The following is a 13,906-nucleotide window of genomic DNA, read 5'->3' on the forward strand; positions in this document are numbered from 1 at the left end:
TGAAGTGATTTGTCATTCTTTTCTCTAGCTCATTTTACAGATAAGGAATGGAGACAAACAGATTAAAATTATTTGCCTCAGGATCAAATCACAGCTAGTAAGTGTTTGAGGCTGGATTTGAACTCAGGTCTTCTTGACTCCAGACACTACACTCTATCTACTGTGCTACCCAGCTGCCCAAAAAATATTTATAAAGAAATCCTAGCAAAAACCAAAGTCCACAAAAATACTCTTAACCCAGAGCATACCTTAGTCTCTAGAGAAAGTAGATTTGAATTTAGTGACTGTTACAAAACATTTCCTCACCTTCACTCAAACTGAGATTCATTATCTTCTACCATATCAGTCCCTGGGGAAAATGGGCTTGAATTTCAATGATTCCTACAAAGCATTTCTCCCACTTCTGGATGTATTACAGTTGCTACACAAATGACTACTTTGTTGTATATGGCACATAGTCTTCTGGATTGATGCTCTGCTGTGCTAGAGTGAGCAAGTAACTCCTCAGGGCCGCACTCTCTCCTAAAACTCATATGTTGCAGGTGTTGCAGATTTCTATTTTGGAATCCTATTTCTGAACTTCTGGTTATTATCTTTCAAGGCTCATAAGGTCATTCTATCTCTAATACTCATCAATTGAGAATCAGGAAAAAATGAATACAAATGAGAGAAGAAATAAAAATTGCCATATGTTTGAGGCCAAATGGTGATAAGTTTGAGAAAATCCTACTCTATCTGGAAGATAACAGTATCTATTTCTCCCCATCCCAGAGGAGAGACACAGACACAGATACAAACACCACAGAGAAATAGAAAAAAAAAGAGAGACAGGAAGAACAGAAAGGTTGGTGAAGTGCCTTTGTTACAGCCTTTCTATGCACTGCACGCTCAGTTCTGATTCAATAGCCAATTCAAAGACCTTTTATCCACAAACAATAATCCACTAAGAAGTGGAAATATCTGAACATATCCATAATTGGGGCAAAGCCTCTTCTTACATATCCCTAGATTCTAATAGAAGCACTGTAAGACTATGCAAGCAAAGAACACTTGGCCAGATTCCTATTACATTATTTTACCAATCATCATTAGTTGTATTTCAACTCTGGTCAAGAACCTACAATGCCTATATCAGAGAAGCATAAATGAGAGACAGAAGAAACAAAATTGCCTTTCTCCTCAGAGCAAGTTGCACCCTAGAAATTCACATCAAACTATGGTAGCACCAGTGTCATTGAAATACTTGTTCATTGCTACTTGTAGAGGGCTGAAACTATTGAGTCGATGCACTGAGGTCAGGACTGCCGAGCACTTGAGGCTAACTACTGATTGGACAATACTCTATGGGCATGTGCTTGGAAAATGGTCCTTTCCACTATCCGTGCTGGCTCAATGATTGGTGTATACAGAGGATTGTAGGAGGGACTAGGGGGTGGAATAAGACTAGCCAGAGTCACTCTTTGGCAGTAGAGGGGGGAGAAGGCTGTTGCGGAGATTCTGCTTCCATCCTGTTCAATCCTGTGTCTAAGACCAAGAATAAACACTAAGGACTTTTGCTTATCCTGACTCCAGCTGATTCTGAAGTATCTGGGGTGTTAGCAGGTGGTCACACTATCCAGTAAAATCTTCCCTTTCTATTTACTCTTGAGCTCAACCCACATCATTGATCTCTTTTGCATATTCAAGAAACTTATATTGAAGGATTAACTTAATGGATTGCCTCTCCAATTTACTGTCATTGCCTGTGTAATGTGAACCCTTTAATCCACTTTATATTTTACTCTGTGAATAATTAAGCCAATCTTTTTTGATTGACCTTGGATTTAAATTGGTAATTGTAAGTCACAGAAAGTAACTGATTAAGGGAGTCTTATGATGAATGCTGTGCATTGTCTTTGTGGTTGTTTTTGTTGTTCTTTGTTCTTGAAGAGGACCATGATATCAGGGAGTTAATATTATGACAAGATGTCACCCTCTGTGAGTAGCAGTAGGAGGTGCTCACTCAGAAACCAATTGGGACTGGTCAGTTGGTCATTGAAACTCTCTCCTCCCCTCCCCTCTCTTTCTCTCCTCTTCCTCTCCTCCCTTCTTTTTCCTTCCCTCTGTTCACATAGGGTCTCATACTCTGGGTATTCTACTTAAAGGAATATAAAGTTTTATTGTTGGAACCTTGCAAGATATACTGGGTTTATGTGCTAGGACAAAGCAGTAAACCCAAATCACTCTGGCTCTCATTGATTAATCAACAATAGATCCCAGCCCAAGCCCCACTTGATCATTATTTGGGTCTAGATTGGTTCAGAGTGAATATAAATGGCAATTGTTTTTGTTTTGACCAGAAACTGAGATGGTCTTGCTCTCCCAAATTGATTTTTTTTTGGGGGGGAGGCTAGGTAAAAGAGGCCATTCTCTTCCTTGTTTCTTACCTTGCCTTAATCACTAATATGTATTAAAAGACTAGGAAAAAGAGCAATATTATAGGAAAAAAAAAACTGATCTAGGAATTAAGAACCCTGGATCTTGTCTTGGCTTTGATCATTAACTTGATGTATAATCTTGAGGAAACATTGAGCTACATGATATTTGAAGTCACTTCCAACTCCAAAAGCTTCTTTGATGTCCTTTCCCCTCCCTGGGCCTCAGTTTCCCACTTGCAAAGGATTATATTAGATAATTTTTTTTTTCCTGAGGCAATTGGGGTTAAGTGACTTGCCCAGGGCCACACAGCTTGAAAGTATTAAGTGTCTGAGGTTGGATTTGAATTTAGGTGCTCTTGACTTCAGGGCTGGTGCTCCACCCATTGCACCACCTATCTGCCTGGACTAGATCATTCTTAACGACCTTTCCAGCTGTGATATTCTGTGACTCAGTGAAGAGGACAGATAGCTTGTGCAGGAGGGATAAGAAGGAGACAGAGAGAGAGACCAGCTACAACATTGTTGCAATATTCCAAGGGAAAAGCAATAAAAGTCTTAACTAGAGGCAAGTTGTGGGGAGGGAAATGATGCTATCTATGAGTGTGGGAGAATAGGACTGGTGACTGACTGGATGTTGTCCAAATTGATAAATTTGGGCTGAGTTGTCATTCAGGATAAAACTAGCATCAAGGAAGTTGGGCTGATACCCAGAACACTTCTACAGGACAGCCTGACACTGCTGCTCTATTCTTGGAATTACTGAAGAAACAGAGAAAAAAACTCGAACTGGAGGCTGTTTTTCAGTCTTCCTAATTGGGACAGGAAAATGGGAAAGGGCAGGGATCATGGAAAGGTAATTCAGAGGAAAAAAGAATCCTGGAGAAAAAGGAAAGAAATAAGATCAAAGCCTAAGGAAGGAGAGAGGGGTAAGGAAGAAGAGAAGAAAAGTGGGAAGGATTGCATAAGAGCATATCAGAGTTTGAAGGGGGATAGAAGGACAGAATAGGTATGGTAAAAAAAAGTTTAGGAAATCTCTTCTTCATAAGTCCAACTAGGCCAGTATGGTAGAAGAGGGAAGAGAAAAAGAGGAGGAAAGAGATCAGGAGGAGTTTTTGAAGGGAACTCTGGAAGTCAGAGAAGAGAATGACCTTGAGGGCCTGGGTTGTTAATTCTCATCTCCTATACTCCTTAACCCCCTCTCTTTTTTCTGACCCTGGGCACAGACCTCCCCCTTCCTGGCTCCAATCAGATTCGAATTACTCATTCAGGCTTTTCCCGTCTTTTATTTATTTATTTATTTATTTCATGTAGAGGAGTTGGAGGTAGTAAGAAGTTGGTAGGAGGGGGATAGAATACTGTAGAGCATTTTCCTTGTTTTGGGGTTACAGTGAGAAGCAGGTGGGATCCCAAGACATCAAGACAGAGACACCCAGAATTTCCAGAGCTACCTTCATTGGAAGAGAATTTATCAGGTATTGTCTGAAAAGACTTAAAATGAGGGCTGGAGAGGGAGTATTGCATCTGGGATTGTTGGAGCCAAGATGAGGATGGGAGTAAGGAGCAGAGGAGAGAGACACAATGAGATGCAGAAATATGAAGAGACAGAACACAGAAGAGCACAAAGAGGAAGACCCAAAGAGAAGCTAGAAAGGTAGGAGCTGGGTAGAGGCAGAAGACCTAGGAGTCTAGGGAAAAGTTGGAAAATAGGACAAAAGCAGAGCTCTTGGTATAATTCCCTTTGAAAACAGACTTGACTAGGAAGTTGACACAAGGCCCATTCTTCTCCTGATTCTGGCATCCATCCAGGATCTAGTTCTGCTAAATCAGTGTTTTTGTTTTCTCTCCAGCTTAACTTCCTTTTATCTCTGATTAACTGCCTGAGATCACGGAGTAAACTGCTCAGATAGGATTTGAAAGAGCCAGTGCTCTCTACATTATACAGAGAAAAAGGTCAGAATGGAAAATGGGAAAGATGGAACATGAAGATGAGGGCCTTTTGAAGAGATGGAAGAGATAGAGTCAGTAATGTCAGTAACTCTGGGAGGTCTGGATCAGAGACTGAGTAGATGGGCAGAGAAGAACAAAAGAGATGCCAGCACCAATATTTGTAAAGCACTTAGCACTGTACTGGCACATAGTGGGTAGGCACTTTTACTAAATGCTTGTTTTCTTCTTCCTTTCCTCTTCTCCTTCCTCCTTCCCCAGAAACACAAAGGGGAGGGGAAAGGGAAGGGATACATCCAAAGAGTCATCTCTTATAACAAAGAAAAAAAAAATTCAGTAAAACTAAACAAGATATCAACCATGTTTGAGAGGAATCTTTGGTTCCCAACCTCTATAAAGCAGGGAATTAGGTGGATTCTTACATTTCTTCTCTGAGGGCAAGCTTAGTTATTATAAATGCACAATTCTATTTTGGCTTCCTTTATTCCTTACATTTTCATTGCTGTAATATTTTTAAAAAGAAAAAAAAACAAATAGAAATATTTGAATGAGATACTATAATCCCTGGACATATATTTAAATCCCTAGTTATTTGCTGTGCTTATTAGCCCACAGGGCTAACTTAACTGCCACTCTGTCCCTAGGCTGTTTTCACCTGCTCCTTTCTGTTGGTGTGGGAGAAAGAGGTATTTATTTCTCTGTCCTCCTTCCCATTTCCTGGCTCTGTAGCAAGACTTTCCTCCCCATACATTCGCATACCAGAGTGGGTGGATTGACCTTCTATACAGTTCCCCAGACTTTGGGTATAACATCCATTGTACCATTGGGTACAACATGAAGTGGGAGAAATATCCAGCACCATGTCTTCTCTTGTGTGTTGCTATTCTCTCCCTGTAACTGTTTCCCTTTCCTCTATTATCTTTTCCAATTTTCCCCATATTACGAGCTTTACCTAAAATTACCAAAAATCTCCTGGGAGCAGACATATTTTCTGTCCTCCAATTATGCAAATTGGAAAGGGAGAGAGAAAAAGCAAATATCCTAGTTCTTGCTATGTTTTCTCTACCCAGTCAAAACATTGTTAACTTTTAAAATTATAGCAGAAACTATGTAATGTTCATATTGCTGGTGACCTGTGATCTCATCAAAGTGAGTACTCTCTCTAACTCAACTCAAACATTCCTTCTCATCTTGTATAATTCTTGCCATATCTTTCCTTTAGTTTGCTATTGAGGATGCCACCTAAAGTCCATCTAGCCTCCAGAGCACCTGCTTTTAAGTCTCTTGACTTTATATGACTACCAGTGACCTCAGAGGTGCTGTCTACAACCGAGTGACTTACTTAATGATTAGTCTATCTTTTTCCCTCAACTTATAGTTTTACTGATGGTACCGTTTACAATAATATGCGATTCTTTATTCATACAAATACTTCTACTACTACAAATTTATTTCTATATAGCATAATATAGATTTGAGGTTAGAGGACCTAGATTCAAATCCTGCTTTGCCATATGATATCTGTGTGATCTTGGACGAGTCACTGTAATTTCCTTATTTTTAAAATTATTGGGTTAGTTAAGTTGACTTTTAATATCTCTTTCTGCTATATTTCTCTATGCCTATAAGTAATGTTTTAAGATTTGCAAAGAGCTTAATTTAGCTCAGAACTCAGAGCTCAGAAAGAGATACTATTTGGTATCATTATTATTCCTCAGGACATCTGAGGAGGCTGATGCTCAGAGAAATCAATTATTTTTCTTTGGTCATATAGTAAATGTTGGAGATACGATTTGAATCCAGGACTTCAAATCCAGCATTCAAATATGCAGTATGTATTCACATGAGGTTTATGATATGCAATAATGTTCATACAGAGTAAGTTTATATAAAGTTAATTTTACAGGGATTCTCTTTTGCTTGCTGTCTTCCTAAGGAGATGGTATGCTATCCTGTGTCAGCACATACTCACTGTGCTATGTGACTTTCAATAATACTTTGATTATTAATGCTTCTATTAGTCTACTCACTGTGAATAGTGTCCCCCAACGCTCCATCCTGAGACCCTTCTCCTCTCCCTCTATATTATTTCATTTAGGGATCTCATCAACTCCCATGAATTCAAGTTTCAACTCTATGAACAATATTCTTAGATCTGTTTGTCCAGTTCTGACCTATCTCCTGATCTTTATTCTTGAACCCCTGTCTATTGGATATCTCCAACTAGAAGATATCTAGATATCTTTAACTCAGTATGTCCAGAATTGATTTTATACTTTCCTATTCCTTGAACTAAAAATTGGAATGTTTATAAACAGTTATAATTCTCTAGCATGCCATGACCTAGTTCTGTGATGACTCTGTTGTGACTACTGTAGCAGGAAGGGAGTAATATATCTATATTGATATATGGGAGGTAACCTGAACATGTTCTCCCTTTCCTTTCTCCCTCCTTCCCATCTATTCTAAGCGCGTTGGAATAATTGGGAATAAAAGTGAAGGGAATCTGATACCAACAGTGCTCTTTGGTGTTGTATGGTAGCCATTACAAGTGGGAATTTTAGGGAAAATTTTGAATATGGATTTTAATCTATTTTATATAAAAATATTATTTAACTTTCTTTTCCTATTTTCCTGTTTCCTGTCTTGACATCTCACAAACTCTTTTGTTCCTAATGAGATTCTTCTGAAGAAACTGGATATTTCACTGTGCCTCTAACTTTATGCTTTTTTTTTTTTTTTTTTGCCCAGTGATACGTTGTATGTGTTGCACAGGATGTGCACCTTTAAGCACATTTGTGTGTTGTATATATTGTAAGCTAAAGTAAGCAGAATGACTTAGATATTTATAATGTTGCTGCAAAGACCTCACAGGAAACTCCTTGTTCTAGAAGTATCTACTGACTTTGGGGCCAAGAATATTGAATGTTTCTTACAAAGAAGAAAACAGAGACTTAATTGTCTTGTATAAATTAGCTGAACCAGTGGTATATTCAGAATCACAGGGAGTGTCAGAGAAGTTTTAGGAGAATGTCTTGAATTTGAATGTCATAAAATAGATCACCAAAACTCCCACTGAGAATGAAGAAATAGGAAGAAGATTCCAAACTTCTTCCTAAGAAAGGGAGAAATTTTCTGAGCTCAGTCAGACACTTGGAAGGGAGAGGTCAATAGTAGTGACAGCCACATAAAATGAGCCACCTATACACTTGAAAAGATAATATTCTTATTCAAAAAACTAAGATTCTTTTCCTTTTTTAAAATAACATTTTACCTTTTCCCAATTACATACAAAAATAATTTTTAACATCCATTTAAAATTTAAAAATTTTTGATTTTTTCCTTTCCTCCCTCTCTTTCTACTCCCAGTAAACAATTTGAGATAGCAATGTAATCATGAAAAATATATTTTTACATAAGTCAAGTTGTGAAAAAAGATACAAACCAAAAATCAAAACAAAAAAACCCAACAACCAAAACCAAAAACCCTCCAACTCAAAAAGAACCCATGAAAAGTGAAAAATAGTATACTTTGATCTGCACTCAAACTCCATCAGTTCTTTCTCTAGATGTGGATAGCATTTTTCATCATGAGTCATCTAGGATTGTCTTGGTATTGCTGAGAATAGTTAAGTCATTTATAGCTGTTTATCATTCAGTACTCTAAGGTCCTTTTTTTTGTAGAGCAACCACGTCCATAGGTATGATTCATTGAGGTCCTATAGAAGAATATAATAGAGGCATGGAAAAGAAAGGGAAAAGCAGAGAAAACTAAGTAGAAAACCTCAAGGGACCTCTGTTTGATCTCTGTGACTTTGAAGTCATAAACTCCAGAGAGAGTCTGTGAGAAATGTGAGAATTGTAAGAAAATGCCTGAAAAATCCTGAAAAGCAATTTGACAGCTCAGAGTACTCAAGACAAAACTGTAACTTTTCCTTCAATATTTACCAGCAGGTTGGTAAGAAAGAAATCCTGGTCAAGAGACCTAATAGACCAAATAGATAGTATCAGACTGAGTCAGGTGTTTGCATCCTGACAGAAGAGGGGAAGCGAGGAGACATCTGACTGGCTGTAGTCAGGTAGACAAAGAACAGATTGGATATTGTCATAATGATTTTCTTAAAACACACATTTGGCCATTCAATAAACTGTAGTGACTTTGTGTTGCCTAAATGCCTTATTTGGGTTTTAAAGCCCTTTGTAAACTAGTCCTTACCTACCTTTTCAGTTTTACACCATACTCCCACTAACTGACCTTCAGAAGGTAGCTCCCTTATTGCTCCTTTCACATGGCATTCCATCTCCTGACCCCAGGCATTTTTTTTAAAAATTATTTTTTCTTTTTTCTTTTTTTTTTTTTATTTAATAGCCTTTTATTTACAGGTTATATGTATGGGTAACTTTACAGCATTAACAATTGGCAAACCTCTTGTTCCAATTTTTCACCTCTTACCCCCCCCCCTCCCCCAGATGGCAGGATGACCAGTAGATGTTAAATATATTACTACATAAATTAGATACACAATAAGTATACATGACCAAACTGTTATTTTGCTGTACAAAAAGAATCAGACTCTGAAATATTGTACAATTAGCTTGTGAAGGAAATCAAGAATGCAGGTGGGCATGAATATAGGGATTGTGACCCCAGGCATTTTCACTGGCTCTTCCTCATGGCCTGGAACTTTCTTACTCATCTATGCCTTTTACTTTTCCTGGCTTTTTTCAAGACTCAACTTAAAGTCTCATCTTTTTCATGGTCTTTCTTATTTCTCCTAATCTTAGTGCCTTCTCTCCGAGAATACCTCTGATTTGTTCCCTCTACATCTTGTTTGTATATAGTTATTTCCTAATGTCTGCTTCATTTGGACAGTGACTTCTTTATAGTAGGAAGTATTTTTGTTTTTCTTTGCATCACCAGGACTTAGCACAGTGCAAGCACATGAGAGGTATTTAATAAATGCTAATTAATCTTCACTGATTTGACCAGTTGCTGCAAAAAAGTTTTCAAGGAATTTTAATGGATGGAGAAAACAGGAGAAAGCAGGCTTTGATGTATTCTAAATTATCTTCTATAATGGGTCACAGATGCAAGGTGAGAAAGCACTCTTGGTTGTCCAGATTCAAAGAAAATCAGAAAATTGGGATAATGGGATAATTTCTAGAAGAAATTATGGAGCAGGAGAATGATAATCAGATCTGTACTATAGGAATATTTACTTGATAGCTAATGTAAATAAGGGGTTTGTCTAATGGTCACAATAACCAGTAGGGATACTTCTTTTTGTTCTTAAGAATAAAGGGTGGCTATTCCCTGAGTCCAGAAGAGGAAGTCCCATTCAGAAACTCAACATGTCTATTCTTAAAATCCATGCCAGAGAGATCTTCAACTCTCATGGAAACACCTCTGTTGAAATTGATCTCTAAACTGAAAAAGGTCTCTTCCAAGCTGCTGGGCCCAGTCGTGCTTCTAATGGCATCCATAAAGCCATGAAGCTCTGAGACAATGATAATGCTTGCAGTAGGGGAAAAATGTCTCAAGAATGGTTGAGCACACTAATAAATCTATTGCCTCACCCTTAATAGCAAGATATGCTGTGGATCAGAAGATTGACAAATTAATGATGGATAGAGACAACTCTGAGAATAAATCTAAATTTGGTGCAAATGCCACATTGGGAGTGTCTCTGGCTGTTTACAAGACTGGCGATGCTGAGGAAGGTGTCTGTCTCCCTGTACCACCACATTGATGACCTTGCAGGCATGATGAAGTCATCCTTTCAGTTCCAGCCTTCACTGTGATCAATGGTGACTCCCATGCTGGTAACAAATTGGCAAAGAAGGAGCTCATGATCCTCCCATTTGGAGGAGCAAACTTCAAGGAGGCCTTGGAACTGAGACCTACCACAATCTGAAGAACATGATTAAGCAGAAATATGACAGGAAACCACCAATGTAGGCCCTGGGGAGTGAAGAGATCTGGACCTGTTAATGAATGCTGTCGATAAGGTTGGCTTTACTAATAAGGTCATAATTAGCATGCATATTGCTGCCTCAGAATTCTATCTTGTAAATATGACTTGGACTTCAGTTCTCCTGAAGATCCCAAGACATACATCTGTGCTGATGTTGGGGGCCTCTATAAAGATCTTCATCAAGGACTATTCAGCAATCTCTATTGAAGATTCCTTTTACCAGAATGACTGGGAAGTTTGGAAAAATTTCACTACTGCAAGGATACAGATGGTATGGGATGATCTTGATGAGGCTGTTTTAGCAAATGATGTAGCATCAGATGATGTGCTTTAGGAAAAGCACCAAATGTTGGGGTTAGTTCATGTGAAGAATTCACAACAGCCATTCTCTTTGGCAAAAGGTAGATTTATTTGGGAGAAGAGGCTACAGACAAAATGAAGGGATACAATAGACACCGGGAATGATAAATATGAAATAAGAGTGGAAGAGCATATAGTTAGTAAGAAAGAATTTTAATGATTAATGATGGAAAGACAAGTTCCTTAGTGGAATTCGCAATTACTCAGGAGACAGGGAACAACCCATGAGGTTGGCACCATGCCCTTAGTTGGCAGGCTAAACCCTAAAAGGGATTTAACACCCTAAAAGAGTTAGCTATAAGATGGAAAGAGACATTATAAGGCATAGTGGGGGATGAGAGGAGAGACATCATGTGGCATGGGGATGGGGTGAAGAGAAAGACATCATGAGGCAGTGTCCCAAAGGGATTCAGCAGTAATAGTGTGGACCATGGACAGATTTTATAAGGGGACAGTCAGGGACATGACTGGACTTTTTTGGTTGGATATAGCAAGATGGGGTTGCTCATGACTTCCATAGAGGATGGACTTCAGGGAGTTCACATAAATTGGATTTCTGATTAGACAACTTCCATAGAGGGTGGGACCATGAAGCTAAACTGATCTCTATCTGTGCCTTCTTCTAGGAGCCATTCCATCAATAATTCATTCTTTCTCAGCCAGAACCTCATCTGTTTCAAAGTGACTAATCCCAAGTACATTGAAAGGGCTGTGAATGAGAAAGCTTGTAATTGCTTCCTACTGAAAGTGAACCAGATTGTCTCAGTGACCAAATCTCTGCAGCTGTGCAATCTGGCACAGTCCCCTTACTCGAGGGGAGTAAGGGTTTTCTAGGGAGAATGAAGATATTTTCATTGCAGACCTGGTGGTGGGTCTTTGTACTGGACAGAGCAAGACTGATACCCCCTGCTGATCTGAGGATCTGACCAAGTATAACTAGCTTCTCAGAATTGAGGAAAACCTTAGTGACAAAGCTAAATGTTCTGGAAAGAACTTTAGAAAGAAGTTCTTGACCAGAAGGCCTCAGAGCTATCACCTGCCAGCTGTCACTGTTTTAGAAGTCTGCTCCTGATGGGCAGCGCCAAGTACTAGATCAGTTTTCTTTTGGGAGCAGGGGCCCTGATGTTTAACTTCCCTCTCCCTTCCACCTTTCTGTGATATTTCCACTGATTCATTATAACTATCTTAACAGAGATTGGGGTGCTCTTTTGGAAGACCTTATAGTCTTATGACTGGGCTCCAAGGATCTGTTCTCGCCCTCAGCCCTGTTGTTGATGTGTGGAGCTATATATACTTACGTTTTTTTTTTTTGTTGTTGTGAGGCAATTGGGGTTGTGATTTGCTCAGGGTCACATAGCCAGAAAGTGTTGTGTCCATGGCCATATTTGAATTCAGGTCCTCCTTACTCTAGGGTCAGTGCTCTATCCACTGCACCATGCAGTTACCCCATATATATTTGTGATGCAACCCTGACAAGCCCATAGGTCATGGCTTCTATGTGCAGAATTAAAAGTATTCAGTAATCCACTAGAAGGAAAAAAAAGAACAAATGGTGATAGCACTCAGAACCATATACTGACTATAGGAAGCTCAATGAGGCAACAGTCTAAAACCACTACCTTGTTTTCTAACATCCTGAGAAAAACAAACTGTACCCACATTTGTGTCAAACTTGGTATACAGGAACTTAGGTTCAGGTGAGAATTAGAGTTCAAATGAAAATAAAGCAGCTATCCAAACTCTGAACATTGGGTTATTCTCTTGGGGGTTATACAATTGGGAGTGACCAATTTGCTAACCTTTGGAATCAATTTGCACTTTTCATAGTCCCATAGTTTATGATCCAAATGGGTCATAAAGAGTCAGATGAGACTGAAGAATAGCAGAATACACAAGAGGTCTTAAGAAGCAGAATGAGGAGGAAAAACATTTTATACATAGTGTCTAAGATTAAAGCAAATACCCAGGGTTTAGATTTCTTAGGAAATTGATGTGTAGGGAAGTGATTTTACTTGAAACTTTATTGTCATGCAATGGGGGAAGAGGCAAACAAAGAATATACAAGCTATGCTAATATAAGCAGACTGAGGTCTGTTCCCCACCCCAAGCAAGAAACACCTCAGTCAGTTGAAGGAAACTATGCTCAAAGTTGGCTTTCAGGTGGCAAGATTATAAGAAAGGGGTTAGTTGAGAACAGGTAATCAGTGCCAGAGACAGCATTCCTCATCAGATCAGATGTGATGGAAGGTTCTTGCGGCCTTTTTATCAATACCAGGCTTGGAGGAAGCTCAGGGAGATGGATTTTCTTTCTTGGGACCACATAACTGTGTGCTGGATCTAACTCAAAAGCTAGAGCTGCACATTGAGAGTTTATTCAATCAAAAAGCTATAAGCCTTCTCTATCTCATACAAAATGAAGAGTAAAAAAGAACAACTCTGTTTTGCCTCTGAGTTTTTAGGGGCATCAGGACCACTTAGCCTAAGTTACTTAATATTAGAATCTTATTAGTTTTTAATCAAATTAAATCAAAATCTATAATTATCATACTATGCAAAGATATGGGACCAGGTGGTGAAATGTCATATTTGAGGAAAAGCAGGGAGGAGAGTTTGAGGTTGATTTTAAAGTCAATAAAGGATCAGGCCCCAACTCCCTGGGAGTTGTGTCTCTTATTGACTTGGACCTGTCTTATCTGCCACCTAGTTTTTAATTACCCTCTCCTGTTCTATCTAGAAGAAGGCTAAGATTTTAGGAAGTTAGCCCATTTCTTAATGGCCTTTTTGCTCCTCTCTGTTCAGGCCCCCAGCCCTTCCACTCTTCTAACTCCTTAAGGTTCCTTCCTCCTCCCGTGATCTTCTTTTCTTTCCTGTGGCCCCATCTGCTCAGGGAAATCAGGACTCAAATCTGTAGGTGGGAAAGGTCCCAGTGAAGGTGGAGGGGTTAAGGAAAAGAGCACTGGGGAAGTAACTCCCTGTTGCTAAACTTTTTGCAATTCAGGATGTCTGGTTACCTTCTTCCTTCCTCCCCTGCCCCAGACCCCACACACTAAGAAGGGCTGAACAGCCTGGGTCTTCTTCATAAATACCTACTAGGGTCGTCCACAGCCAGAAGGATTCTTGGTGCCCAGCATCACTGAGACTCTAGTATTCAACTTTACCTCAGAGCCAGGACCTGTGCCAGGTACCAGGAAAGCCACTTGCGGAGTAGGG

At 39.2% G+C, this 13,906-nt stretch overlaps 1 protein-coding gene and 1 pseudogene across 3 annotated transcripts in view; both read left to right on the forward strand.

Annotated features, from left to right (window-relative positions):
- Positions 1-13,906, forward strand: part of LOC100913664 (cytochrome P450 4F3) — a 108,561-nt gene that overhangs the window by 67,569 nt on the left and 27,086 nt on the right. Inside the window, exons 1-2 of one of the 3 annotated variants that reach the window (XM_031947943.1) lie at positions 3,134-3,270; positions 3,806-3,889. The exons of 1 other annotated variant lie outside the window; for it this stretch is intronic. In XM_031947943.1, the coding sequence (XP_031803803.1) occupies positions 3,263-3,270; positions 3,806-3,889 (92 nt within the window). In that variant the 5' untranslated portion in view covers positions 3,134-3,262. Of the gene's footprint in view, positions 1-3,133; positions 3,271-3,805; positions 3,890-13,744; positions 13,878-13,906 lie in introns of those variants that run through there. One more of the 3 variants, XM_012544139.3, reaches the window with a different exon arrangement.
- On the forward strand, positions 9,672-10,683 carry LOC105749710 (annotated as a pseudogene).

Source organism: Sarcophilus harrisii, chromosome 1 (assembly GCF_902635505.1).
Source record: "Sarcophilus harrisii chromosome 1, mSarHar1.11, whole genome shotgun sequence".
NCBI lineage: Eukaryota > Metazoa > Chordata > Mammalia > Dasyuromorphia > Dasyuridae > Sarcophilus > Sarcophilus harrisii.